This window comes from Girardinichthys multiradiatus, chromosome 18, assembly GCF_021462225.1.
Source record: "Girardinichthys multiradiatus isolate DD_20200921_A chromosome 18, DD_fGirMul_XY1, whole genome shotgun sequence".
Classification (NCBI taxonomy): domain Eukaryota; kingdom Metazoa; phylum Chordata; class Actinopteri; order Cyprinodontiformes; family Goodeidae; genus Girardinichthys; species Girardinichthys multiradiatus.
In genome coordinates, this window is record NC_061810.1 from 49390709 (window position 1) to 49417450 (window position 26742).

Below are 26742 nucleotides of genomic sequence, written 5' to 3' on the forward strand. Positions count from 1 at the left end.
TCACTGTGCTCAATTGGCCTGCCAACTCTCCTGACCTGAACCCCATAGAGAATCTGTGGGATATTGTGAAGAGAACGTTGAGAGACTCAAGACCCAACACTCTGGATGAGCTAAAGGCTGCTTTCGAAGCATCCTGGGCCTCCATAAGACCTCAGCAGTGCCACAGGCTGATTGCCTCCATGCCACGCCGCATTGAAGCAGTCATTTCTGCAAAAGGATTCCCGACCAAGTATTGAGTGCATAACTGTACATGATTATTTGAAGGTTGACGTTTTTTGTATTAAAAACACTTTTCTTTTATTGGTCGGATGAAATATGCTAATTTTGTGAGATAGGAATTTTGGGTTTTCATGAGCTGTATGCCAAAATCATCCGTATTAAGACAGTAAAAGACCTGAAATATTTCAGTTAGTGTGCAATGAATCTAAAATATATGAATGTTAAATTTTCATCATTACATTATGGAAAATAATTAACTTTATTACAATATGCTAATATTTTGAGAAGGACCTGTACATGCTCCCCCTAACTCAGATTTTAATAAACAACAACGTAAGTTATCATAACTATGCAGACGACACACAGCTATACGTTATGATGTCACCAGGTGACCATTAACCCATTCAGGCACTGGGTAAATGCTTAGAAGAAATCAATGCATGGATGGGCCAAAATTTTCTTCAGCTGAAGTAATAATCTTTGGACCAAAGGTAAAGCGTTTAAAAGTTAGCACACAGCTTCAGTTAATACAGCTGGAAACCACCAGTCAGGCTTGAAACCTGGGTGTGTTGATGGACTCAGACCTGAACCTTCAGAGGCACATAAAGACAGTAACAAGGTCGGCCTTCTATCACCTAAAGAACATCTCCGGGATTAAAGGACCTTGAAAAACTAATTCATGCGTTCATCTTTAGTAGAATTGATTACTGCAACGGTGTTTTCACAGGTCTGCCTAAAAAGTTGATCAGACAGCTGCAGTTGATCCAGAACGCTGCTGCCCGCGTCCTCACTAGAACTAAGAAAGTGGAGCACATTAGTTCTAAAGTCCCTACACTGGCTCCCTGTAGCTCAGAGAATAGACTTTAAAATACTTCTGTTAGTCTAGAAATCACTGAATGGCTTAGCACCAAAATACATTACAGACTTGTTGTCAGTGTATCAACCACCCAGACCTCTCAGGTCTTCTGGCTCAAATCTACTCTGCAGAACCAGAACCAGAACCAAACATGGAGAAGCAGATTTAGTTCTTATGCTCCACTAATCTGGAATAAACTCCCAGAAAACTGGAAAAGTGCCGAAACCCTAAGTTGCTTTAAATCAAGATTAAAAACTTATTTGTTTAGAGTGGCCTTTGACTGGGCCATCTAAACATTATTAGTTACGTTTTCAGTCCAATTTTCCTTTCACTTTCTTATCCATCATTCTATTCTCTTTATTTTATTTTATTTTTTAAATTACCTCTGTTGTTTGATTTTCTGTATTATTGTAATATTTTTCCTCATGTACAGCGCCTTGATGCCTTGTTGCTGAAAAGCGCTAAATAAATAAACTTGACCTGACTTTTGTTGGTCTTGAACCAGGATGCTGCTGGCTTACTGGTGTGTTTGGGTTGTTGTCTTGTTGAAACATTCATTTCCTCTTCGGCATCAGGCAACGTGGCCTCTTGAAGTATGTTGATATAGCCTGATCCATGATTCTTTGTATGCGATGAACCAACCTGACTCCACAGTAAGAAAAACACCCCCACATCATGATGCTTTAACCACCGTGCTTCATTGTCTTCAGAGTGGAATGTGGCTTCAGTTCAGTGAATGGAGGCTTAATTCATGAATGGGGTTGTCCAATGAACTGTCTTCTGTTCTTGGACTAGGAGAACAATCTGACCTTCACCCATTTACAAAATGTTTCTCCTTGTCTCCTCAGACAGATGGCACATTGTTTCCTCCTCAGCACGTCTTTCCTTTAACAGTGGGAGTTTGCGGAGGCTTCTTGCCAATGGATTAGCTTCATACAGACGTCTTCTAATTATCCCAGGTCTCACCGTTACCTTCAGACCTTCTCTGGTCACCCTGGAGTTGATCATTGGCTGAGTCTCTGTCATTCTGGCTGTTCCATCCATTCCAATGATAGTCTTTGGTTTTCTTCCACATCTCTCTGGTTTTGCTTCCATTTTAAATCCTTGGAGATCATTTTAGCCAAGCAGCCTATCATTCTCTGCACTTTTTTATATGTTTTCCCCTCTCCAATCAACATCCTCATCAAAGTTCTTCTGAACAATGTCTGGAATTACCAGTTTTTGTCAGGTTTTCAGAGAGAATGTATGTTCAACCTGTGCTGGCATCATCCTTAAATAAGGAGCACCTGATTGACTCCTGGTTCTCCACAGAATGGGACCTCTGTTACTGAACTCCACATTGTTGTTACTTCAAACATGCCTCTTTCAATCAATTATTCATTTACTCAGACTCAGGAGCATGCAGAGAATGAATGTTGGTTCTGTTGGGTTTCTATGACTCAACTATACCTACTAGTGAATTATTTGACTTGTAGTGATATGATTTCTACCAAGAACAGAGACTGATCTGGTTGTTCTAGTTGGACAGCTGTTACTTTGAACATAACTGTAGATACCAAAATGGCTGCCAGTTGTGTTAATCTACAGGAAGACAAACAAGAACAGACCTGCCTTCACAAGAACAGCCCTACAGATTTCAAATGTTTGATCATTAGTGGCAGGTAATTTGAAGAGTCCATTGTTTTGTGTCCATCACCTGCATCACGGTGAAATTAGGTTGATCTTATTTAGAGCAGAAGAAGAAGAAACATCTAGATTACTTTATTTTGTCGGTTTAGTCTTTGATTATGAGTAGACGTCCTCTGTTTTTTATTTAATTTATGTAGCTCCTTATTGCAGCAGGTCTTCTTCAAATAAATCAATTTAGTATCATTTTATTTTCTAATAGCATCAAACGAAATGAGGCGACATTTTTTCAGCAGATTAGTCCAAGAAATTATTGAAGAGAAACAGATAAAACATAACATAGGCACAATAATAAAGAACAGCATAATCCTACATTTAGTTCATGCAGAGGGTATGAGGATCTTTCACAATGTTCAGAGTCTTTGTTCCTGCAGGGATCCTGGACAGAAGATAGGGAGGCTCCAATAACCTTCTCAGCTCCCCTCACTATCCTCTACAGGGCAGAAAGGAAGCAGGAATGAAATCTCATTGTCCCGAACATATTAAGATTTGATGCCTTAAAGTGAAATCTTTGAAGGTGCTTAAACTCTGAGTTGTCTGAATGTAGCAGCTTGGAGAGCTAACAAACAGGCAGCTCATGGATGGATTTAAAAGCTTTCTGTGGTGAGCCCAGCCTGCCTTTAGTAAACCATTGCGGGGAGTGTGCTTTAGTTCTTAGCTTCTCCTGAACCCAGGTGGAATCCTGAGTTTTGTTTTAATATCCTGGGACAGAGAAACTGTTTTAGGTGGGTCATCCATCTACTTCTCAGTGAAGTTTTCATGCATGTATGAAAACTTCACTGAGTCCATTTCTGTGTCGACAGTAAGCGAACACACATCCATTCAACATGTTCCCCTTTAAAGTTAGTTTAGTCGTCAGTTTGTGTCTGGTGTACAAGAGTCCAACCACTGCTGATTCAGTTTACACGTCATCATCCATATATGGTTCTCATTTCCTGTTTTTAAGAGAGGCTTTTTTGTTGTAAAGAAGTTCTTCAAAAATTACTTTGTACTTACAATTCAAAAGTGGAATATTATTTATTTATGCATCATACCTTCAGGATTTTTAGGCTTTAAGCCTCAAATGTAAATTACCTTTAATCTGAGGTCATTAGTGATGATGGTAAAACATTTTCCACAGAGAAACTGAGTGAGACAAGGTAGGTCTTCAACATTCCCACCATGCTTCTTTGTTCCTTTCTGTGTTCTTACACACAGTAAACGGTTGACTATGATGATTCGCCCGTTAAATGCGGCTCCGCCTAAATCTGTGAATGTTTTTATAACAGAAACTGGAAAACCCGATTCTACCCAACAACCTGTTGGATAAAGAGTTTGGTGTGGAACCGATTACCAATCATAATGAGTGATCTGAAAATCAACATAATGTAGAAACACACTCATTAGACCCTGCACGTTGAAGATAAGCCCATCATCTGCATACAGGTCCTTCTCAAAATATTAGCATATTGTGATAAAGTTCATTATTTTTCATAATGTCATGATGAAAATTTAACATTCATATATTTTAGATTCATTGCACACTAACTGAAATAGTTCAGGTCTTTTATTGTCTTAATACGGATGATTTTGGCATACAGCTCATGAAAACCCAAAATTCCTATCTCACAAAATTAGCATATCATTAAAAGGGTCTCTAAACGAGCTATGAACCTAATCATCTGAATCAACGAGTTAACTCTAAACACCTGCAAAAGATTCCTGAGGCCTTTAAAACTCCCAGCCTGGTTCATCACTCAAAACCCCAATCATGGGTAAGACTGCCGACCTGACTGCTGTCCAGAAGGCCACTATTGACACCCTCAAGCAAGAGAGTAAGACACAGAAAGAAATTTCTGAACGAATAGGCTGTTCCCAGAGTGCTGTATCAAGGCACCTCAGTGGGAAGTCTGTGGGAAGGAAAAAGTGTGGCAGAAAACGCTGCACAACGAGAAGAGGTGACCGGACCCTGAGGAAGATTGTGGAGAAGGGCCGATTCCAGACCTTGGGGGACCTGCGGAAGCAGTGGACTGAGTCTGGAGTAGAAACATCCAGAGCCACCGTGTACAGGCGTGTGCAGGAAATGGGCTACAGGTGCCGCATTCCCCAGGTCAAGCCACTTTTGAACCAGAAACAGCGGCAGAACGCCTGACCTGGGCTACAGAGAAGCAGCACTGGACTGTTGCTCAGTGGTCCAAAGTACTTTTTTCGGATGAAAGCAAATTCTGCATGTCATTCGGAAATCAAGGTGCCAGAGTCTGGAGGAAGACTGGGGAGAAGGAAATGCCAAAATGCCAGAAGTCCAGTGTCAAGTACCCACAGTCAGTGATGGTCTGGGGTGCCGTGTCAGCTGCTGGTGTTGGTCCACTGTGTTTTATCAAGGGCAGGGTCAATGCAGCTAGCTATCAGGGGATTTTGGAGCACTTCATGCTTCCATCTGCTGAAAAGCTTTATAGAGATGAAGATTTCATTTTTCAGCACGACCTGGCACCTGCTCACAGTGCCAAAACCACTGGTAAATGGTTTACTGACCATGGTATCACTGTGCTCAATTGGCCTGCCAACTCTCCTGACCTGAACCCCATAGAGAATCTGTGGGATATTGTGAAGAGAACGTTGAGAGACTCAAGACCCAACACTCTGGATGAGTTAAAGGCCGCTATCGAAGCATCCTGGGCCTCCATAAGACCTCAGCAGTGCCACAGACTGATTGCCTCCATGCCACGCCGCATTGAAGCAGTCATTTCTGCCAAAGGATTCCTGACCAAGTATTGAGTGCATAACTGTACATGATTATTTGAAGGTTGACGTTTTTTGTATTAAAAACACTTTTCTTTTATTGGTCGGATGAAATATGCTAATTTTGTGAGATAGGAATTTTGGGTTTTCATGAGCTGTATGCCAAAATCATCCGTATGAAGACAATAAAAGACCTGAAATATTTTAGTTAGTGTGCAATGAATCTAAAATATATGAATGTTAAATTTTCATCATGACATTATGGAAAATAATGAACTTTATCACAATATGCTAATATTTTGAGAAGGACCTGTATAACCTAATGTTTTATATCTACCATCAACCAATAACTGAACCTGGGAAATCCTGATGCTCAAAGGTTGCTCAAACCTTTATCAGATCTATTGTTATTGGTACCACAATAACAATAGATCTGCTTTGGTTATGCAAAGTTCTGTTTAGGCATAGAGCATCTTGTTACTGGTTGGATCAGAGTCACCACCAGACACCTACCCTTCCATAGCGCTATTATCTCTTCCCAACGGTAGATTTCATGAAATGTGCAGAACCTCTTTGGTTATTTTCTAGTTTATCCTTGTTGCAATATATATTAAATCATCATTGTTTTCACAACATCATTCTGTACAATATCGCAGTCCCAAAGGACTGGTTCGACATATTTGATGGGACATTTTTCCTCTAACTGCATTCAGTCTTTATCTTCTGCAGCTGAAATATTATAAGGCTGAGAAAGTGGTGAGACAGGGTTGGGTCGTCAAGAAGCAAAATTACAATTACATTTTTTCCTGATATTATTCAGCCGTATTTTCCCTGATCAGCGCCGGCTCAGAATTATACATACAGGTTCTTCTCAAAATATTAGCATATTGTGATAAAGTTCATTATTTTCCATAATGTAATGATAAAAATTTAACATTCATATATTTTGGATTCATTGCACACTAACTGAAATATTTCAGGTCTTTTATTGTCTTAATACGGATGATTTTGGCATACAGCTCATGGAAACCCAAAATTCCTATCTCACAAAATTAGCATATTTCATCCGACCAATAAAAGAAAAGTGTTTTTAATACAAAAAACGTCAACCTTCAAATAATCATGTACAGTTATGCACTCAATACTTGGTCGGGAATCCTTTTGCAGAAATGACTGCTTCAATGCGGCGTGGCATAGAGGCAATCAGCCTGTGGCACTGCTGAGGTCTTATGGAGGCCCAGGATGCTTCAATAGCGGCCTTTAACTCATCCAGAGTGTTGGGTCTTGAGTCTCTCAACGTTCTCTTCACAATATCCCACAGATTCTCTATGTGGTTCAGGTCAGGAGAGTTGGCAGGCCAATTGAGCACAGTGATACCATGGTCAGTAAACCATTTACCAGTGGTTTTGGCACTGTGAGCAGGTGCCAGGTCGTGCTGAAAAATGAAATCTTCATCTCCATAAAGCTTTTCACCAGATGGAAGCATGAAGTGCTCCAAAATCTCCTGACAGCTAGCTGCATTGACCCTGCCCTTGATAAAACACAGTGGACCAACACCAGCAGCTGACACGGCACCCCAGACCATCACTGACTGTGGGTACTTGACACTGGACTTCTGGCATTTTGGTATTTCCTTCTCCCCAGTCTTCCTCCAGACTCTGGCACCTTGATTTCCGAATGACATGCAGAATTTGCTTTCATCCCAAAAAAGTACTTTGGACCACTGAGCAACAGTCCAGTGCTGCTTCTATGTAGCCCAGGTCAGGCGCTTCTGCCGCTGTTTGTGGTTCAAAAGTGGCTTGACCTGGGGAATGCGGCACCTGTAGCCCATTTCCTGCACACGCCTGTGCACGGTGGCTCTGGATGTTTCTACTCCAGACTCAGTCCACTGCTTCCGCAGGTCCCCCAAGGTCTGGAATCGGCCCTTCTCCACAATCTTCCTCAGGGTCCGGTCACCTCTTCTCGTTGTGCAGCGTTTTCTGCCCCACGTTTTCCTTCCCACAGACTTCCCACTGAGGTGCCTTGATACAGCACTCTGGGAACAGCCTATTCGTTCAGAAATGTCTTTCTGTGTCTTACCCTCTTGCTTGAGGGTGTCAATAGTGGCCTTCTGGACAGCAGTCAGGTCGGCAGTCTTACCCATGGTTGGGGTTTTGAGTGATGAACCAGGCTGGGAGTTTTAAAGGCCTCAGGAATCTTTTGCAGGTGTTTAGAGTTAACTCGTTGATTCAGTTGATGAGGTTCATAGCTCGTTTAGAGACCCTTTTAATGATATGCTAATTTTGTGAGATAGGAATTTTGGGTTTTCATGAGCTGTATGCCACAATCATCCGTATTAAGACAATAAAAGACCTGAAATATTTCAGTTAGTGTGCAATGAATCCAAAATATATGAATGTTAAATTTTCATCATGACATTATGGAAAATAATGAACTTTATCACAATATGCTAATATTTTGAGAAGGACCTGTACAGAGTCAAATGTCCACAGACACCCCCACAAATGTTAAATGTCCCTTTGCAGATCCCAGCCATCAACCAGATTCTGTCTTTTTACTGGCTCATATTTGACCAAGTTCTTGGCAGAATTGGTAGTTTATTTAAACTTGTTGGTTTCCTGCCACAGGCCAGATTTTACCCGTTGTCATCCATTCCTAGACCAGCTGCGATGATTGTTTGGGATCACAGCCAACTGTGTCCACTTTTCAACCATATAGCTGTTGATTTGATGTCAAGACTTTGGAGATAGCCCTCTGTTTTTCAGACTCTACCCACTTTGTTGTTAGGTAAAAACAGTATATTTAAGCTTGTGAACCCAGTTCCTGATTTCAATAATCCCTGCTGTTGTGTGTTGTCTCATTGTTTCCCTATTTAAGCTTCAACGCAGGCTACACATGTTAGCTGTTAAATGAAGAAGTTTCTTTTCCTATTTTTTCAAAACATCTTTCTGCAGGATATTAAACTAGTGGGACATTTTTCATATTTAGCAGCTACAGGGGTTGGACAATGAAACTGAAACACCTGTCATTTTAGTGTGGGAGGTTTCATGGCTAAATTGGACCAGCCTGGTAGCCAGTCTTCATTGATTGCACATTGCACCAGTAAGAGCAGAGTGTGAAGGTTCAATTAGCAGGGTAAGAGCACAGTTTTGCTCAAAGTATTGAAATGCACACAACATTATGGGTGACATACCAGAGTTCAAAAGAGGACAAATTGTTGGTGCACGTCTTGCTGGCGCATCTGTGACCAAGACAGCAAGTCTTTGTGATGTATCAAGAGCCACGGTATCCAGGGTAATGTCAGCATACCACCAAGAAGGACGAACCACATCCAACAGGATTAACTGTGGACGCAAGAGGAAGCTGTCTGAAAGGGATGTTCTGGTGCTAACCCGGATTGTATCCAAAAAACATAAAACCACGGCTGCCCAAATCACGGCAGAATTAAATGTGCACCTCAACTCTCCTGTTTCCACCAGAACTGTCCGTCGGGAGCTCCGCAGGGTCAATATACACGGCCGGGCTGCTATAGCCAAACCTTTGGTCACTCATGCCAATACCAAACGTCAGTTTCAATGGTGCAAGGAGCGCAAATCTTGGGCTGTGGACAATGTGAAACATGTATTGTTCTCTGATGAGTTTACTGTTTTCCCCACATCCGGGAGACTTATGGTGTGGAGAAGCCCCAAAGAAGCGTACCATCCAGACTGTTGCATGCCCAGAGTGAAGCACAGGGGTGGATCAGTGATGGTTTGGGCTGCCATATCATGGCATTCCCTTGGCCCAATACTTGTGCTAAATGGGCGCATCACTGCCAAGGACGACCGAACCATTCTTGAGGACCATGTGCATCCAATGGTTCAAACATTGTATCCTGAAGGCGGTGCCGTGTATCAGGATGACAATGCACCAATACACACAGCAAGACTGGTGAAAGATTGGTTTGATGAACATTAAAGTGAAGTTGAACATCTTCCATGGCCTGCACAGTCACCAGATCTAAATATTATTGAGCCACTTTGGGGTGTTTTGGAGGAGCGAGTCAGGAAACGTTTTCCTCCACCAGAATCACGTAGTGACCTGGTCACTATCCTGCAAGAAGAATGGCTTAAAATCCCTCTGACCACTGTGCAGGACTTGTATATGTAATTCCCAAGACGAATTGACGCTGTATTGGCCGCAAAAAGAGGCCCTACACCATACTAATAAATTATTGTGGTCTAAAACCAGGTGTTTCAGTTTCATTGTCCAACCCCTGTAGGTGGGCTTTGCAACCATTAGTCTGATGATCAAAACTCAAACCCTGCATGCAGATATCTACTTTGGTCATTTCTGTGTTACTCTTTCTTTCTTTTTACTGCAACATTTGCTGCGATTTTCAGTTGTGCATCAAACTTCAGTAAACTGTGGTTACTGCAGGCTGCCAGCAAAAACAGGGAAATCAGATAGTGGTTAAATTTAAAAAAAAGTAAAATCAGTTTAAACTTTCTGGAAACGTGTAACTATGTGAAAACATTATTTTACAGCGACATCAAACTCCAATTTTTTCTCAGCGGTTACCTTCTAAAGCATAGAAGGGTAAGCAGTGGCATTTGGATCCTCTCTATCAGACCCCTGCTGTCCTCAGATTAATAATACAAAATGCCCTAAAATAAGCCAATAATAAAACCAACCAAAGAAAGCAAAATCTAATTATTTAAAAGCCAGCGTTTGTGCTGGCAACAAGCGTCACGTTATTAGAAAAGAAAGTAAGAAAGCCTAAATGTATTCCTAAATATCTGCCGTAAAGATTATAATTTTTGATTCAATTTATGGCAGCCATGGTTGTTTAAATATGGTCCAGTTGGAGCAGATAGTTGTTTAAAACATCAGTCCAAACCCAAAGGAAATGTGTCACATTAACAGATTTTTAATAAATAACTCTTCCTTGACAGGAGCCCAACTTCTAGGCTTATAAGAGCAGAAAGCAGCAATATGCCTCAGTTTTTTTCAAATTAAAAAATCTGCCAATCTGTCATAGTGTGTTGTGGTTGTTTGCTTTTGTGATGACGGGAGCAAACAATTAGCCTCAGAAAAACAGTTTCCTGAAGTATTAAATCAAATCTGGTTCTATATTTCTTCCTGGGTTCAGGTTTTAGAGGAGTTTATTCGGCTTAAAAACGGACGATTTATGAACATGTGTACACAGTTTCCAAATGTGTGGCCAAATGGCAGAATTACAGAAACAACTCCCAGCCATCCAGGGGTAAACCCTGTGTTCAGTTTTAGGTAGGTTTGTAAAAATAACATCTTTCTTCAGTTAGTGTCAGATCCCGTAGGTTTTTGCTCCTGGTTTTAGCTGAAAAAACAAAAACCTTTCCCAAGCAGAAACCTAAAGTCCTGCAGATTACTGAAAGAACTTAGCTCCAAAAGCAATTCAAAACATTGTCTTTTTCTTCACTTTTTCAAGCCATTCTAAGTTTTTAAGTTCTTTAAATGTGTATTATTCTAATCTACCCATTTAAACATACATACAACCAAGTTTTTTGTATGTTTTTTAGATTTGAGCATGAAGAAGTAAAGCTATACGCTGATGACTAACTGCTGTTTCTGTGTCTTGTTCTCAGGTATAACCTTGAGTTTTCAGACCACCAGCGGAGGAGCTTTCATGCTGGAGGGCAAAACAACAACAGGATCTAATCTACACACACGTTTATATTTAATATTTATTACTGCTGCTCAATGGAAACAAACAAACACCACAAAGACTGTTATTCTGCTTCGATAGTGACAATGTTCGGATGACAATGAGAGAAGAAGAAAACCTGAATGTCCCGCGTCATTTGCACTATTTATCTTTTTTATACTTTAAAATCTAAATTTAACTTCTTTGCTTTCTTTGAACATGAACAAAAGTAGAAATTGTCCTTCAATCAGAAAATCCTTTTTGACAAGAACAATCAAATAATCACATCACCTGTCTGATGTTACAGGAGTTGAAACTGTGTTTGAACAATCTGGACTTTATAACGAGTCGTTTTAAGTGACTCTGAATGTTTTCTGATTGCTTTCTTCTGGAATCAGTTATCCCATGTGGCCTGTTGGAAAAACACCAACACTGACCTCACAATCACTGTACAAACCGGAAAACCTGCAAGTGTCTTATAAAAAAGCAGCTAAAGGACGTAAAACAGCAGAATTGCAGAGTTTAGTATAAACTGGATTTGTTTTTAACTGCAACAGGTGTTCAGTTTTTGTTTTCTCGTCTGGTAACCAAACATCCACCAGACCTGAGAAATCCCTCTGCTTTAAATCCTTCTTCAAGTTCGGAACTATCCTGAACTTCTCCAGATCTCCTATCCGAGAGTTTATTCTAACTCTCCCAGATAGTACAATCTATGAACTCATGAACAGATAATCAAAGACGTGTTGACAATATTAAGATGTGATAGAAAGCTCTGCAGGGATCCAATTTCTTTGCTCCTTTTTTCTTCCAGTGATCATCCCAGGTCTTTTCCCACACCTGCACAGGGCTGTTTATAGAATCAAGAGGAAAACTTGCCTTTTTACTGCCTTTTATATTTTTACCTGCTACAGTAAGACCTATTAGATAGTAAACATGTTCAGTTTAAATAGCTATGGTGTTTTTTATATTTGGTGTGCCAGTCAAGATCTCCAAGGGGAGGTTTTTGTTTTTTTCTAAATACTACATTTGAAACCAAAAAGTTGTATTTCCTGTGCAGTCATGCTGTAATTTAAACAGAAAACAATGCAATGTGTACATATCATCCAGATGACAGTTTTCCTATTTAATTTTGTCTGTTGTAAATAATTTTGTATTTAAGGAAGAGAATTGTATATATGTTATTTCTAATGTTTCAGTCAGAATCAAGAAATATATATTTTTTTCATAAATGAATCAGAAAATATTTCTCTTTGTGTTTATGCTTCCAATTTTTACTCCAGCGTTTCCTTCTCAGGGAACCAAAGACCAACAAAACTGGATTGGTTCTCCACTTCTTTAGAACTTTAGAACAAGCTGTGTAGCTGATTGATTAACCCGCTGCGTAGAAGGATGGTAGTACGCTAATGGGAACGTCTCTGCAGCCTTAAATAATGCTTCTTTTTAGAGGAATGAGCTTGTAAGGAGAAAGCAGATGTTATTCTGCTGATTTAGAGAAAACCTGTTTACAAGCGGCTTTTTTACCTTGTTTCCATCTCCATCAACGCTGCTTACTTTGCTCTTTCTCATGGTCAGCTAGATATCTCCTCAGCAGCTTGCAGTAGAGCTCCTCCATATGAGGAAGTGTGTCCTCTTCCACAGTTTTAGGCTGATCTCAGTTTCCAGCAACAATCCTCCATGTTTCAGAGAACATAAACGAAACTCCTTCCTCCTGCACAGGAGCAGCTCATACCAGGACCAGGACCACACACAGTGAGGAGGATGGTGAGGAAGGTGGAAACATCTCTAAATCTCAATGTTGGAGAACTGCAACAAGGAGCGGCATCTTGTGGTCATCAAGCCTCAACCTTTAGCTTCTATTTTCATAACTGTCAAAAAGCCTTTTCTGTCTTTAGTCAGCTGAGACTCAGCTTGAGCTTTTTAGCAACAATCGGATGGATGGATGGATGTTAAATACACAAACAGTGAATGAAACCTCTGAGTTGCTTCCAAATAAACCTGTAGATCTAAAGTTTAAACCAGATGTTTTACATACACTAAAAAACAACACATAGCCTTTTTCCTCCCTGACATTAAACCACACAATACATTTCCTGTTTTAGGTCAGTTGGGATTAACAAAATTATTTCTATTTGCTAAATTACAGAACAATGGGGAGATTTTAGAGATTTTGTCTTTACTTTTTAAAATGTTTCTATCTATTTCTTCAGCATTTCATAGAATTTCCTTTAAATAGTTTGACTACAGTCAAATGTTTTGGGTTTCATTTCTCAAAGCTCTTGCAACAGTTTGCTTGGATCTTGGCCCATTCCTCATGACAGAACCGGTGTAACTGGGTCAAGATTGTAGGCCACCTTGCACACACAGCTCTTCAGCTCTGTGTTTCTCTGGGACTGAAATCAGGACTCTCTGATGGCTGCTCTAAAACACAGACTTTGTTGTTCTTGGACCACTGTAACTAATCTGGTGACATGCTGACGGACATTGTCCATCTGGAAGAGCTATTTGTGTCCAAACTTTATCTTCCTGGCTAAGATCTTGAGATGTTGCTTCACTTCAATGTGGCTAAATTCTGTTGGGGTGGGGTGTGTGTGTGTGTGTGTGTGTGTGTGTGTGTGTGTGTGTGTGTGTGTGTGTGTTTGCATTAACAGCAACTGGTGTAAGGACGCCACAGAGGTCAGAAGCCATTGCTCCACAGACATGGAGTTTTTGACCACAAAATGTAGACTGTTCTACCAGCCCAGGGATTTCTCCATGGTCAGCATTTCCACTGTTCCTCCAGGCATTGACACAAAGAAAGCCCTGAACGAACTGTACCCCTCCATTATTGAAGTGCATACCTGGAGCCGGTTTTTATCGTTGCAGGAGATTTCAATCCAACAAACATGACATCAGCATGTGGATTTTGCCACAGGGGGAATGAATACTTTGGATTTGTCCATCACAAACTTTAGGACAGCATTTTAAGCAGTTCCTCACCCCCACCTGGGCTCCTCAGACCATATTTCTGTGCAGCTGGTCCCTGCATACAAACCCCTGCTCCTCACAGAGAGACCAAGTAAAGCAGGTGAGAACCTGGCCCAAGGAGGCTAAGGATGCAGCATCAACTAGGAGTATGCTGTCTCTGCATACATCCAGAAGTGCATGGAAGATTTGTGTGTGATGTGTGTTGGAGCACATCACCTTGGTTCTAAAGTCCCTACACTGGCTCCCTGTAGCTCAGAGAATAGACTTTAAAATACTTCTGTTAGTCTAGAAATCACTGAATGGCTTAGCACCAAAATACATTACAGACTTGTTGTCAGTGGATCAACCAGCCAGACCTCTCAGGTCTTCTGGCTCAAATCTACTCTGCAGAACCAGAACCAGAACCAGAACCAAACATGGAGAAGCAGCTTTTAGTTCTTATGCTCCCCTAATCTGGAATAAACTGCCAGAAAACTGGAAAAGTGCCAAAACCCTAAATTGCTTTAAATCAAGATTAAAAACCTATTTGTTTAAATTGGCCTTTGACTGGGCCGTCTAAACATTATTAGTTACGTTTTCAGTCCAGTTTTCCTTTCACTTTCTTATCCATCATTCAATTCTCTTTATTTTATTTTATTTTATTTTATTTTTTTTAATTACCTCTGTTGTTTGATTTTCTGTATCATTGTGATGTTTTTCCGTGTGTGCAGCACCTTGAGTGCCTTGTTGCTGAAAAGCGCTACATAAATAAACTTGACTTGACTTGTGATCAAAAACATCACCACACCAGCGAATCAAAAATCCTGGATGACCTAGGAGCTGCACTGCATGCTGAAGGCAGGGAATGCTGCATTTAAAATGGGGGATGCAGCTTCTCTGAGGTCATCCCTGGCTGACCTCAACCCTGCCATCAGTGTTGCAATAAACACCTACAGCCAGAAAGTACAGCGCTTCTTCCATGACCTCAAGAACCATAGGCGGATGTGAAAGCGATCCAGTCCATCACAGATAATAAAGGACCTTAACCAAAACCCTATAACCACACAGACTTGAACTCAGTCCATACCTCACCTGAATGAACCAGTTCTCAGGCTTGAGGTAGCGGATGTTCGGAGGACCACAAGAGAAGTTAATATCCAGAAAGCTGCAGACCTTAAGTCCAGCGTAGGCTGGCTCAGGTTGTTCCAGACATATTAACACCTCGCTGGATTAGGCCATCGTTCCATCATGTTTCTAGTCTGCCACCATCATTCCACCATCAGCAGCCTGTTTGACTCTGCCCAGTAACCTTTAATACCATCATCCCCCAGCACCTGGTCATCAAACTGCCCACCCCCGGTTTCAGCACCCTTATGGGTAACTGGCTGCTGGATTTTCACACCAACAGATCCTGGTGGGTGCAGAACAACACCTCCAACCTTTTCTCCTTGAGCCCCGGTTCTCTTCAGTGCTGTATCCTGAGCCCACTGTTGTTCACAGTGAGGACTCGTTTGGAAGGTTCTGACCAGCTGGCTCAAAACTGATTTCATATTGACATTAAATTACAGACAGGTGGAGTCTATTTATTGATCCTAAAAGCTCCAACAAGGTGGGAGACACACCTCGAAAACATCTAAAAGATTCATTTAAATCAAATGATGTTAAAAATCAAAGTTTCTAACATGAGGTGGGAAAGTCAGTAAAATAGCGGCGTGCATGAGTGAAGAATGTATGAGTAACGTGTTGTAACGTGCAAAATAAATAGACAGAGAAACACAATGTGACTGCATACCTGTGGAGGAGAGCAGGCAACAGTTAGTGATCCTTTATTTAGGTGAGTTGGAGTAAAGAGGGCTGGAAACATAAAAACCTGTTTTTATTTGTTTCATGTCCTAGTTATGTTTTAGTTTGTGTTGGTCTGAAACATGGAATCTCAATAAACAGATTCAGGTTTGTTGTTGGAATGTCAGAACGAGACAGGAATCCTTTTTCAGGCAGCGAAGCTGAACTTTATCTGGAAACGTTTTCAGCTTCCCAGATAAAACTGAGTGAAACAGCAGAAAGAGTCCAAAAAATCCTTTGGAGAACGTTTGATAAAAACCTTGAAAAACATCTCAGGAGGTTCTGACTGTTTGGAAGCAGAAGCTGAAGACCTGAGCCCTGGATGAACAGTGAGGGGTTTACAGATGAAAGAAGAGTGAGAGTGAAGATCTTCCACAGAGGAAACCAACACCTGTCATCACTCCGTCACCGTCTGCGACCTTTGACCTGCTCCCGTTTTTCCCTGCTTGTTTTGGAAATGAGCAGTGTGTCTGCGCTCAATGCTGACTGACGTGAAATGTGTGTGTGTGCGTGTGTGTTAGGGACAGGAATTAAGTGTCCTTCTCCTCCTTGTCCTCGACCTCTCAGACATACAGGAACTGCAGCTCCTTCCTTCATGGTGGACGAAACATGACCTTCTCCTTTTCTCTGGATGGTTTCAGCTTCATATCCACGTCATTGGTAATATTTATATGTTCCAGTCATTTAAGGTTCTTCTTATCATGCTTTTAATTGACTAAAATAGGATATCATTCATTGATTCATCTTCTATACCGCTTCTTCCGTAGTGGGTCATGGGGGAGCTGGTGCCTATCTCCAGCAGTCTATGGGCAGGAGGCGGAGTTCAGCCTGGGCAGGTCGCCAATCCATCGCAGGGCTAAAATAGGATATGAAGGAGCAAAGTAACAGATAAAACTTTGGTATGTTTGATTGAACAGTTGATAATAAACATAAGTTAAATATCCTGGAATGTTTAAATGTATTTTTACTGGGAGAAAGAGACACATTTTAATTGGAAGTGCCAGGAAATAGCAGGATCCCACAGTTATGGCAGGAACTTTTCTCTTTTAGCTTCTCATGGAACAAAAAAACATTTTTTCTCCTTAGAAGAGAAATCTCAGTTAATAAAACCTCTGGATTGATGTTCTTATTTCCAAGTCAGAACTAAAAACCAGTCTATGGTTTCACTTTAAAAACCTTCTTTTCTGTTAGGTTTCCAGGAACTGAAAACTGGTTCGAGTCGACAGAGCATGTTCGAGCTGGGCCACCATCAGATGGATGTTGGTGTGTTCAAAGGTTAATAAACCGAACAAAGGAAACAAAATGCTGGATTCAGACGTGAATTTCAAATTATCAAACATTCTGTAGTGAGATCTGGACTGCAGGCAGGTCACTCCCCTTCTTCCTCAGTCATGTCTTGAAAAGATGTGGTTCCGAGGCTCCATCCATCCATCCATCCATCCATCCATCCATCCATCCATCCATCCTACTGTGTTTGTTGGGTCTCTGGACCAACTGTTCCAACATGTCTCCCAGCTTGGCTGACAGTGAACATCTTGGCACAGCAGCTGTTTGAACTAGCCTGAAGGTCACTCAGTGCCAGTGAGGCAGTAGGTGGTTTTTCTTCCCAGTGCATTAGTTTTCTTCTTCTTTTTTCTGGCAGTATTGGTGCCGCAGAGGTCTTTGGGTCTGGACTCGAACTTGGGACTGCATCAAGGATCGAGGCCTCCTTATTTGGGTCTACTGCTACGACATGTGCCGCGTTGCCGTGTTAGATTTCTGGACGGTTTTCCAAATGAGTTAAATCTGGAATTCAATTGGATGCAAAGAGAAAAAGAATGCTTAAAGATAGCAAACAGGAGACACTGCACACACATCTGAGGAAACTGGATCCTTGCACAACTTTACACCTAAGTAGACAAATGCAGTGTAGCATACGGTGTAAACAGCGAACAAACAAATCTGACTAGCAGATCCCATTTGGTTCTGACCCGGCAGATTAAGGCTTCTTGATGATTCTGTGGTTCTGTATTGTTCAATATAAATCTCAGTTCTAAGCTAATTTTGAAGACAGCAACGTCCAATAAGGAACTGATTTGGGAAACGTGCGAGCCACACTGTCCTAGACTGTCATTAGAAAAAATAGGTTCTGATAGTTTTAGTATCAGTGAGAGAACCATCTCCAGGCTGGAGCTGCTTTCACATTCAAGATTTCCAATATGTTCTAATGAACAAACAAGCTCACATTCAGACTTGAACACATGATTATTATAACTAATTAATTCTAGTAAATCTTTTTGAATTTCCAAACTAGCACAATAAGATAATTTAAAGATATTTGATGATTACTGACACTCAGACAGGACCAGAGGTCATAAAAACATTCCTCCTCGGGAAGACCCAAGACTCCAAAAGAGGGCATTTTGAGGGTACACGGAGAAAAGTAGTTCCTGTTGGTGAAAGGTCAAATTTTGAGTGTTGTTGTCCCTTTAAGAAGTTTTGCTCCTTCAACACCTGCAGGAAAATAAAGTGTATCTTCTCAGTCTCAGGTGGTGTAAGAGCTGTTCTGTTCTTGGTAGCCTTTTAACTCTTTAAAACTGAGATTTTATTTTCACTGCAGACGTTTCAAGTCTTTTTGGATCAATAAACCTTTGATCCACTTATTTACATCTTATTTGCTCAAACTGCAACTTTCTCTGACTAGAGGAGACATAACCTCTGAGGCTGAAGGATCCAAAGCACCTTTGATATTAACTGAGGCATTTTATTAGACCTATACAGACACTGAGGTGGTTGAGCAATGAAGACCTTCTCCTGCTGCTTTTTGTGGTGAAGTAATGAATGCTCTCCGTATCTCACAGCCCTCCATGAAGGGTACAGGGTGACCGAGGATCCTCAAAGCCCCTAAAATGAGCTGTTGTGACCCGGGGGGGGGGGGGGTCAAAGGTTGTCCAGGGAGGAAGTGACAGAGTCATCTGATGAATAAACTGTGTCAGAGGTCAACAGTCTGACACTTTCTTCTCAGCACCAAATTTATGTGACTCTACAGAAAATAAGGTGGTGAAATGTTCTCCCAGAAACCAGCTTCTATTATAATTAAGGTCCACAGTAGAAGACATGAAACATCAAGTTGGCTTTAAATGTGTTTAAACATGTAATGAACAGAATAAATTATGTTAATTCAGTCAGCATTCTAAGGAACCTTCAGTGAAAGCTGAGCTAATCTGAGAGTCATCTTTCTCCTAAGATCATGTCCATGTTTTCAGCTGGTAGCTCCAGAAGGAATCAGTTTTCTAAAGTCAGATGTGTATCTCCAAGGATTTATTTCATTTAATGTCATCTTCTCACTCTCAACACTTAAAGGAGCTTGTTCGATGAGGGGACCATGCCATGAAGATTTCCAAGTGTTACTTTGTCCCATTTGTCTTGCCTGCTGCCATTCCTGGCCAAGCCCTGCACTGGTGGAAACCCATTCTCTTTGGTGAATCCTTATTAAGATTGCAGATTGCTTCTTTTAAAGACCAGGTCATTAATAGGCGAGTATTATCTGGATTGACTCCACCAAGGAATAAGGTGAGAAGGGAAACCTCCATGTCTGTAGAAATCAGATTTTCTGTGGTTTCCTTGGACCCGTTTTCGCAGCACGAAGATCAATGAAGCAAAACCTAAATTCTTATATAGAGATAAAGAGTTGAAGGTGAAGAGGGCAGACTGAAAATATAAATTTTTCACGCTATGCTGCAGAGGTGCTTTGGTGGTACAGTGGCTAACCCTGCTGCCTCACATTAACATAATCCGGGTCCAATCTTTCTATGATGAGGTTGCAGATTGTTCCAGTGCATGCATTGAGGGTTAGGGTTAGGGTTAGGGTTAACCCTAACCCTAACCCTAGATGTCCACTTCAGAATTTCTCCCACAGTACAAAAACCTGCATTTCTTTTGGTTAATTTGTGGCTCTAGGTTAACTGTAGGTGTGGACATGTGCTTCCTTGGTTACTGTGATGGTCTGATAACTTGTCCAGGGTGTCCTCTGCTGGAAATGCCAGCTGCCCCGTGCAACCCTGAACAGGATTAGTTGGTAAATGGATGGAGGAACCCCAGATGTCTAAACTGCAGACATCAGTTTTGTACTCAAATGTCTGCTGGATGTGTTTTCAAGTTCTTTTCCTCCTTTTAGCTCTAATTTCAACAAGCTAACCATCATCAGAGTGTGAACCTCTGCAGAGATGTCAGGTTAGTCCAACTATCACAAGATTTTAGAGGCTTTATTAGAGATTACATTAAAAACTGTTTTGGTGTTAAGCTGTGTCCTGGTTCATTTCTCAGGGCTTGGAGATTTTCTTATGCTTTAATGTATGATGGACCTGAGTTCAAAACATTCCCCTGAAAATGTTTTTTAAAGCACTAATACTAAGAAAAAGAGCTGTTAATCCAGACCATTTTAAAAGGACATAGAAAAAGCTGACTGCTTAGAATAAATAAATAAGCTGGTTCAGGAGTTTTGCACAGAACTCCCCTACTCTCATGGGATTGCTATAGATTTCCCAGCATCTTCCCTCCCTAATTTGATATCAGCTCTGTGACCTCACATCCACCTCCTCCTCTGAACGACCCGGTTGGTCACAGCTGGACCTCGTTGTTTTCAGTGGGTATAAATCTTTCTAACAGACTCAGGGGCCACCCGGCCCTCTGCAGGTTGCTGCACGGGAATCACAGGAGAGAGAAAGCTGTGTTTATCTTGCAGGCGTAATGTGCAGACATTCCTCTCTGGATCTGAGATAACTTCCTCAGCAAGTGACAGCTGCCAGAGGCTGATCCCACATGCAGGAGTTTTTGTGTTCAGTGATGTTCACAGCTTCTTCGTTTTCAGAATCACATTTTGAGCCAAAGAAACAACGATCTCTTCCATTTTCGCGTCTCCCTCCTCCTTGTTTCCGTCTTGCAGCCGACCTTTGACCCTGCCCACCGTGGGAACTTCGTCAGGAGGATGAGCTGGTGTGACGACCAGGGGGACATTACCACGGCGATGATGAGCCTAACAGACTCCCCAACACCTGTCGGGCCTCTCCCACACCCAACACAGACAGTCAGACAGGAGGCTGAAATTTCAAACTCCAAGATCTTAAAACATCAGAGCTGAAGATCCTTCTTCAGGATGTGGAAGATCACTTCATCCTACCTGTTTTTTACTGATTAGAGAGGTGCATTTGTGGAAACGCTGCAGGGATTGTTCCTCAAAAATCATCAAGAAAAATGTTTTATTTCAGATTTATTTGTTTTCATTTCTTTTATTGCCTTCAAAATAATCTGAATTTTTCACACTGTAAAAATAATCAAGAAAAAACAATGTCCTTCTGGACAGTTTTCCTTATTAACTTCAGAAATCAGAAAATTTTTATTTAAATTATTGTGGTTGTGATGTATTTAGTTTTTATCTTACGGAGTCTGGAATATGCTTCTAACAAGCTCTATTTGTGAAATTTATTCTCTCTATAATAATAAAAATAATAATGAATCATTTTTTTTCTTGTTAAAATAAAGCTATTTTGTTGCCATTCTGAATGCCATTTGACTGGCATTCAGTTTGTGATTAAACGATAGAGACAAGGTAAGAATGAAATGATCTGTTTCTGATCAGACCTGCAGATGAAGAACTTCTCCTTGTTTGAAAATGAAGCGTCTGTTTGTGTCTCGCAGCGTAACTCGACTCCATGACTCGGCCCGGGGACGACAGCAGAAAATTTACAGCCTGCAGTAAATCCCCAAAGCATGAGAAGAACAAGGAGACCCCCTGAGATGTTTGACCAGCAAAGCAGCCCTGAGTAGGAACCACTCCTGAGATGGACGGGATCAGAGCGGTTCCGGGTTTATACACATTCTTGGATTAAAGGCAATGAAACAATCTGAACAACTAGAATCTGGATGTTTAAACTGATTTTTTATTCCTCCCTCTTCAAACTCACATCTGTAATACCTAAGTCCATCATCACTCCTTTCATTTCTTTCGAATTTAAGCTCTTTAAATTTCATATTGAATGTTCGTAAAGTCAAGATTTCTTTGTTTAGATCAGTGGTTCCCAGCCTTTGTCCTCAGGGATACCTGTCCTTCATATTTTAGCTGCGTCTCCGCCCCAGCACTGATTCAGCTGCCACCAAGCGCTGCAAAAAGCTGGTAATCACCTATTTATTTACACCAGGTGTGCAGCAGCAGGGAAACACTTGAACCAAGGTGCCTCAGTTCTCCAGAGCTACCATCCTGCTGCCTTTAGATCAGGGGTGGGCAACTCCAGTCCTTAGGGGCCGGTGTCCTGCAACTTTTACTTCCTCATGTACAGCGCTTTGAATGTCTTGTTATTGAAATACGCTATATAAATAAACTTACCTTACCTTTTAGATGTCTCTGCTTCAACACACGTGAGTAAAATAATTAGGTCATTAGAAGAGATCTGGAGAACTTGACTGCTTCCTACGGAGGTAATGAAGCTGCTTGATTCAGGTGTGTTGGACCAAGGACACTTCTAACGGTTGCAGGACACCTGTGGTCGTAGCTTGGAGTCTGACCCCTGCTTAAGATCCATCTCTTCTCCAACACACCTGAATGAGATGAATATCTCCTTACCAGGCCTCAGCAGAACTGAATGCTGATGAGGGAAATCAGGTGTGTTGGAGAAGGATAGCAGGTCTCCAGGACTGGAGTTGGGAACCCAAAGTGGGTCCTGCGGAACGGCTTGGAGACCCATTAATATAAATGGTTTCAGATGGATTTTCTTGGATTACACTGTTATAATACAGCAGCCATGTTTCCCACAGGTCCACTTCAGCTCTGACCCGTCAGATCAATCACTCGTCCTGAATCTGATTTATGACGTTTGTTTATCGTTGAGAGAGGAATGCTGGGTGGAGCGCAGAGTTTATACAGCAGAAAGCAGCTGTCTCTGGATCTGACCCCAAACCTCCCTGGGGAAGATTCTTCAAACCCATTTTGAAATGGGCCTGAACCAGAACACAATGACAGAACCAACACACAGATCTATCATCACTGGTGGTGTTTAACAAGGAGCTAGTTGGCTGGAAGACGGCAGGGATTTCTCCTCAGGTTAACTTGGACTGATGGTGAGAGCTTCCAGAGAAACAATGTCCTGAGTGGGTCAGTACCACAAAATGATCAGCTGAGGATTTCACCAGGAAAGGCTGAAAATCAAAAATCCATCATCAGGTGCAGAAATCTTCTCTGTTTCATGTTCGAATTTAGTTACTTTGCACACCAGCAATAAGAGGTCCCTGAACCAGAAACCAGAACCTGAACAGGACCTAAGAATCAGCCGTGGAACCTTCTCTCACTAATCTACCAGTCAAACTGGTAAACTTGGACAAAAGTGAAGTTCACAATGGTTTAGAAGCTTCAGATAATATTTTTTCAAAGGTAGATGAAAAGGTTTCCTTTGGTGTGACCTGAAGTTAGGTGCAGAAACAGATGGAAAGTTCTGGTAATTCTTCTCAGGTTGCTGCAGATCAGAGATGTTTCATCACCAGATAGTGTGCAGCCATCTTAAAATCGTACACCCAAAAATATTGACACCCTGCTAGCGAAGTATCCAACCCTCTTTTACCAGCAAGACAGCCCTTGGTCTTCTCTACTAATGTTTCCCAGTGCTGGAGCATTCAGGGGCTGAACATCAGGGTTCTTCATCCATTCCTCCTAATCCTTGCACAATCTCTGTAGATCATCCAGAGTCCGGATTCTTCTCTGATGCTCTCTTCCCTTCAGGGTTTCACTCAAGGTTTAGATCTGTGGGTTGAGGTGTCTACGGAGGATGGCTGTTCTTTGGAAGAGAAACAGGCCCACAGCATCACAGATCTTCCACAATACCTTATTAATTCAAAGCTCCCAGCTCCCAGTTAAGGTCCCAGCTGTTTCATTAACTCCACATGTTTATATTTGTGATGGTAGGACAGGAAAGGCTTTTTCCTGAAATCACACCAAAACAAGAAGAGTTTCTGATTTTTGTTTTTATCTTCATGGTATGTTCTCTGGTCTTACCCATTTTGAAAGGTGAAAATAATAAGCAGCAGTTATTTAGTAGGAACTGTTAGGACCGGCAATAAGTTTGGTACCAGACACTGTGTTACAAATGCAGGATTTAATTCCTGTTCAAATTCACTTCTGCTCCAGAACATCTGTGGAGTTGACGTCTGGACACAGAATCTGGGAATCAGGAGGAAGGGTGTGAGAACTTTTGCAGCAGTGCACAGTGCTTCCTGTAAAAGTTTGGATACAAGCAAATTCAGAGATTATGTTTATTTCAGTTTTGAGCCTTGATTTCCAGTAATGTGAGCTCAGCAGAACAGAGGAAACTGCTCCACCTTGGACTCCGCTGATAACCTCTCTGCAGACACTCAGCAGTCCCAAACAAATGTGCTGAGGTGAAATCATGAAGGATAACATCCATCATGAACCCTGCAGAGAGGTGACCTGGAGATGACTGATTTCTCAAAAATCATGCTCAACCTTCAGTTATAAAAACATGAGGAAATAATCATCAAATATTTACTGAAGTGAGCAGATAGTGTGAAGGAGCTGCAGCACATTTAGACACAGTAAGAAAACAGGAAGAACAGCGATAAAATCAGCTGCAGCTAATGGAGGGGTTTTCTACCGCAGCAGCTTCCTCTGAGGGACTCTGTCCATGAGAGATTTCCTCTTCACTTACTTCTGTCTTTCTGTGGGACTTTGCAGACTCTGGGTTTTGGTTCTGCTCAGAATGATGTCAGGTTTGGTTTCTGTGGAGAAAGATGGCTGTTGGCCATAGAAGAAAGGAGTAGGTTCAGGACCAAAGAGATCCAGAAGGTCTGCTCAGATTAGTTCCTGGTGGTTCCACATCACAGCGAGAACATCCTGGCAGCCTGGAAACTTACTGTCGGGGCTGGAGTTTCTGTTGTATGTTTTTGTCTGTGTTTTTTCACTCCCAGTAGGCGCTAGTGCTCAGCAGTGGTGGAGACAGGTGTTTTCCATCTCGGTGATCGAGTCCTGGAGTACTTAAGCAGGAAGCAGCCAGCAACACTATGACATTTACCTCCTAATGAAACCTTTGCTTTTAAATCATAGTTTGTATTAAAATGTTAATTAGAATAATTTCACAGGAAGAATAATTTCCTGTGAAAAACATGATTTGTTGATTTGTTTGATGAAGTCACATTTTATTCAAATTCAAGCCAATATTCAGAAAATACAAAATAATTTTTATAGATAAAATGTTCACATAATAAATAAAATACATAGAAACCATCTAAAATGAATTAAAAGACAACTAGAATAAAGCAGGAAAATAGAAGTTGCCCAGCATGTGATTTTAAGATCTGTGAGGTTGTTATCAAATCTCCTGAATTTTCATTCAAACGTCACAAGTCGAATATGAAAAATCTAAAAACACTTTTCAAATGACTTTCAGGAATAAAATTAAAGTTTTGAAACTATAAACTTTTTTAAAATAACAGCCTGGAATAAAATAAGTACAGATCCATACATTTACTAAACTGGGTTTGCTGGTAGAAATGTGGAACACCAGTACTTCTTCTGGGTTTTAGGATGTTTTGTTAAATTAACAGTGGACTCATTTATTCAAAATAAATATTTCAAATTTTTTATTATTTTTCATAAAAAACGGAATCATCTAATTGAAGCTCAACTCGCTTGCCAGAACCAGGACCTGTAACCGGGCTGTACCTGGCTGAGGTTTGCAACTGCGGACCTGCTGAAGGATCTTGCTGAGTGCTGGACGGACCTGTTTGAGGATCTCCTCCTGTCCACTACTGCAGAGTCTGAAGATAAGAAAATGTTGCAGAGGTTGGAACACCTGGAGTGGATGAATTCCGTTGAAGGTTCTGGACATTGTCCAACCGTCATGATTGACAGTCTCTGTGGTGTTGCATGTGAAACTGGACCACCTGAGGTGTAGAAGACTGGGGGAGGACCAGAGAGAGTTTCCCGGAGACCAGAGGATCCCACCTCTTTGGGAAATCTTAGTCCAGGATGACGGAGAGGAACCTCGGACTGATTCAGGAGGAACATCAGAATTTCACCAGGTCTTTGAAAGTTGTACCGCATCTTTCTCCACTAAACCACAGCACATCAGCGGTAATGATCAGCACCAAAGTATTGTTCTGTTGGAACTTCCTGTACGTCCAGGAAAAGTCCCAACCTTCCCAGCACTGATCCAGTTAACGACAAGTCCTTCCTACTGAACCACCGCCCCAGCTGTTTGGTTCAGTCTGGGCTCCATAAACTATTCAGCGTGTGTGAAAAATGAAATAAAATAAGTTACTCATTTAAAATGTGTCTGAAAGAAACATTAGATGGTTGTAGAGCTTTGAACTAAAGGCAGGTGGTTCCAGTAAGTCTCTTATTGTTTGTTCATTAGTGGAATTTAGTGTAAATTGTGTAAATTTATTTGATTCCTTACCAGGAATCCACTCAACATCCCAGAACTCAGTCTGGCCTGAACTCTACATCAGAAAACCTGATCTCTGCTCAAAGAACTTGAAACTGTTTTACTTTCCTGAACATGTTCTGATCCGAGGTCTATTGTTGTGCAAACTGCCCCAGCTTGGCTGACCTCCCTGTGTCCACAGCAACAGGTTACTCTGGACATCCTGTCCAATGGAAGCTATTGTCCACAAGTCCTCAGCCTCCTTTTGCTTTCTGTTTGTCATCATGTCTTTCAGAACTCGACTGCTTCAGCTGCTGCATTTCAGAAGGTCCTAGTTGCTGTTTACCTGAAGATACAGCTTCAAAATGTCCACTGGTGGGTCAGTTGGTAGAGTGGGGACCATGTGC

The 26742-nt window shown here is 41.4% G+C and overlaps 1 protein-coding gene and 1 long non-coding RNA gene across 2 annotated transcripts in view; one reads left to right on the top strand and one right to left on the bottom strand.

Annotated features, from left to right (window-relative positions):
- The window catches only part of dlc (deltaC), a 96547-nt gene extending 84160 nt beyond the window's left edge, over positions 1 to 12387 (top strand). Inside the window, exon 10 of the mRNA XM_047392668.1 lies at positions 11086 to 12387. Coding sequence (XP_047248624.1) covers positions 11086 to 11091 — 6 coding nt within the window. The 3' untranslated portion in view covers positions 11092 to 12387. The remainder of the gene's footprint in view (positions 1 to 11085) is intronic.
- A 3481-nt stretch (positions 12388 to 15868) lies between these two features.
- LOC124884530 lies at positions 15869 to 24878 on the bottom strand. The gene is made up of 2 exons (XR_007042458.1): positions 24620 to 24878; positions 15869 to 16785 (listed from the first exon to the last, which is right to left on the bottom strand). It is a non-coding gene; the product is annotated as an uncharacterized LOC124884530 (long non-coding RNA).
- Between the last annotated feature and the right edge of the window lie 1864 nt (positions 24879 to 26742).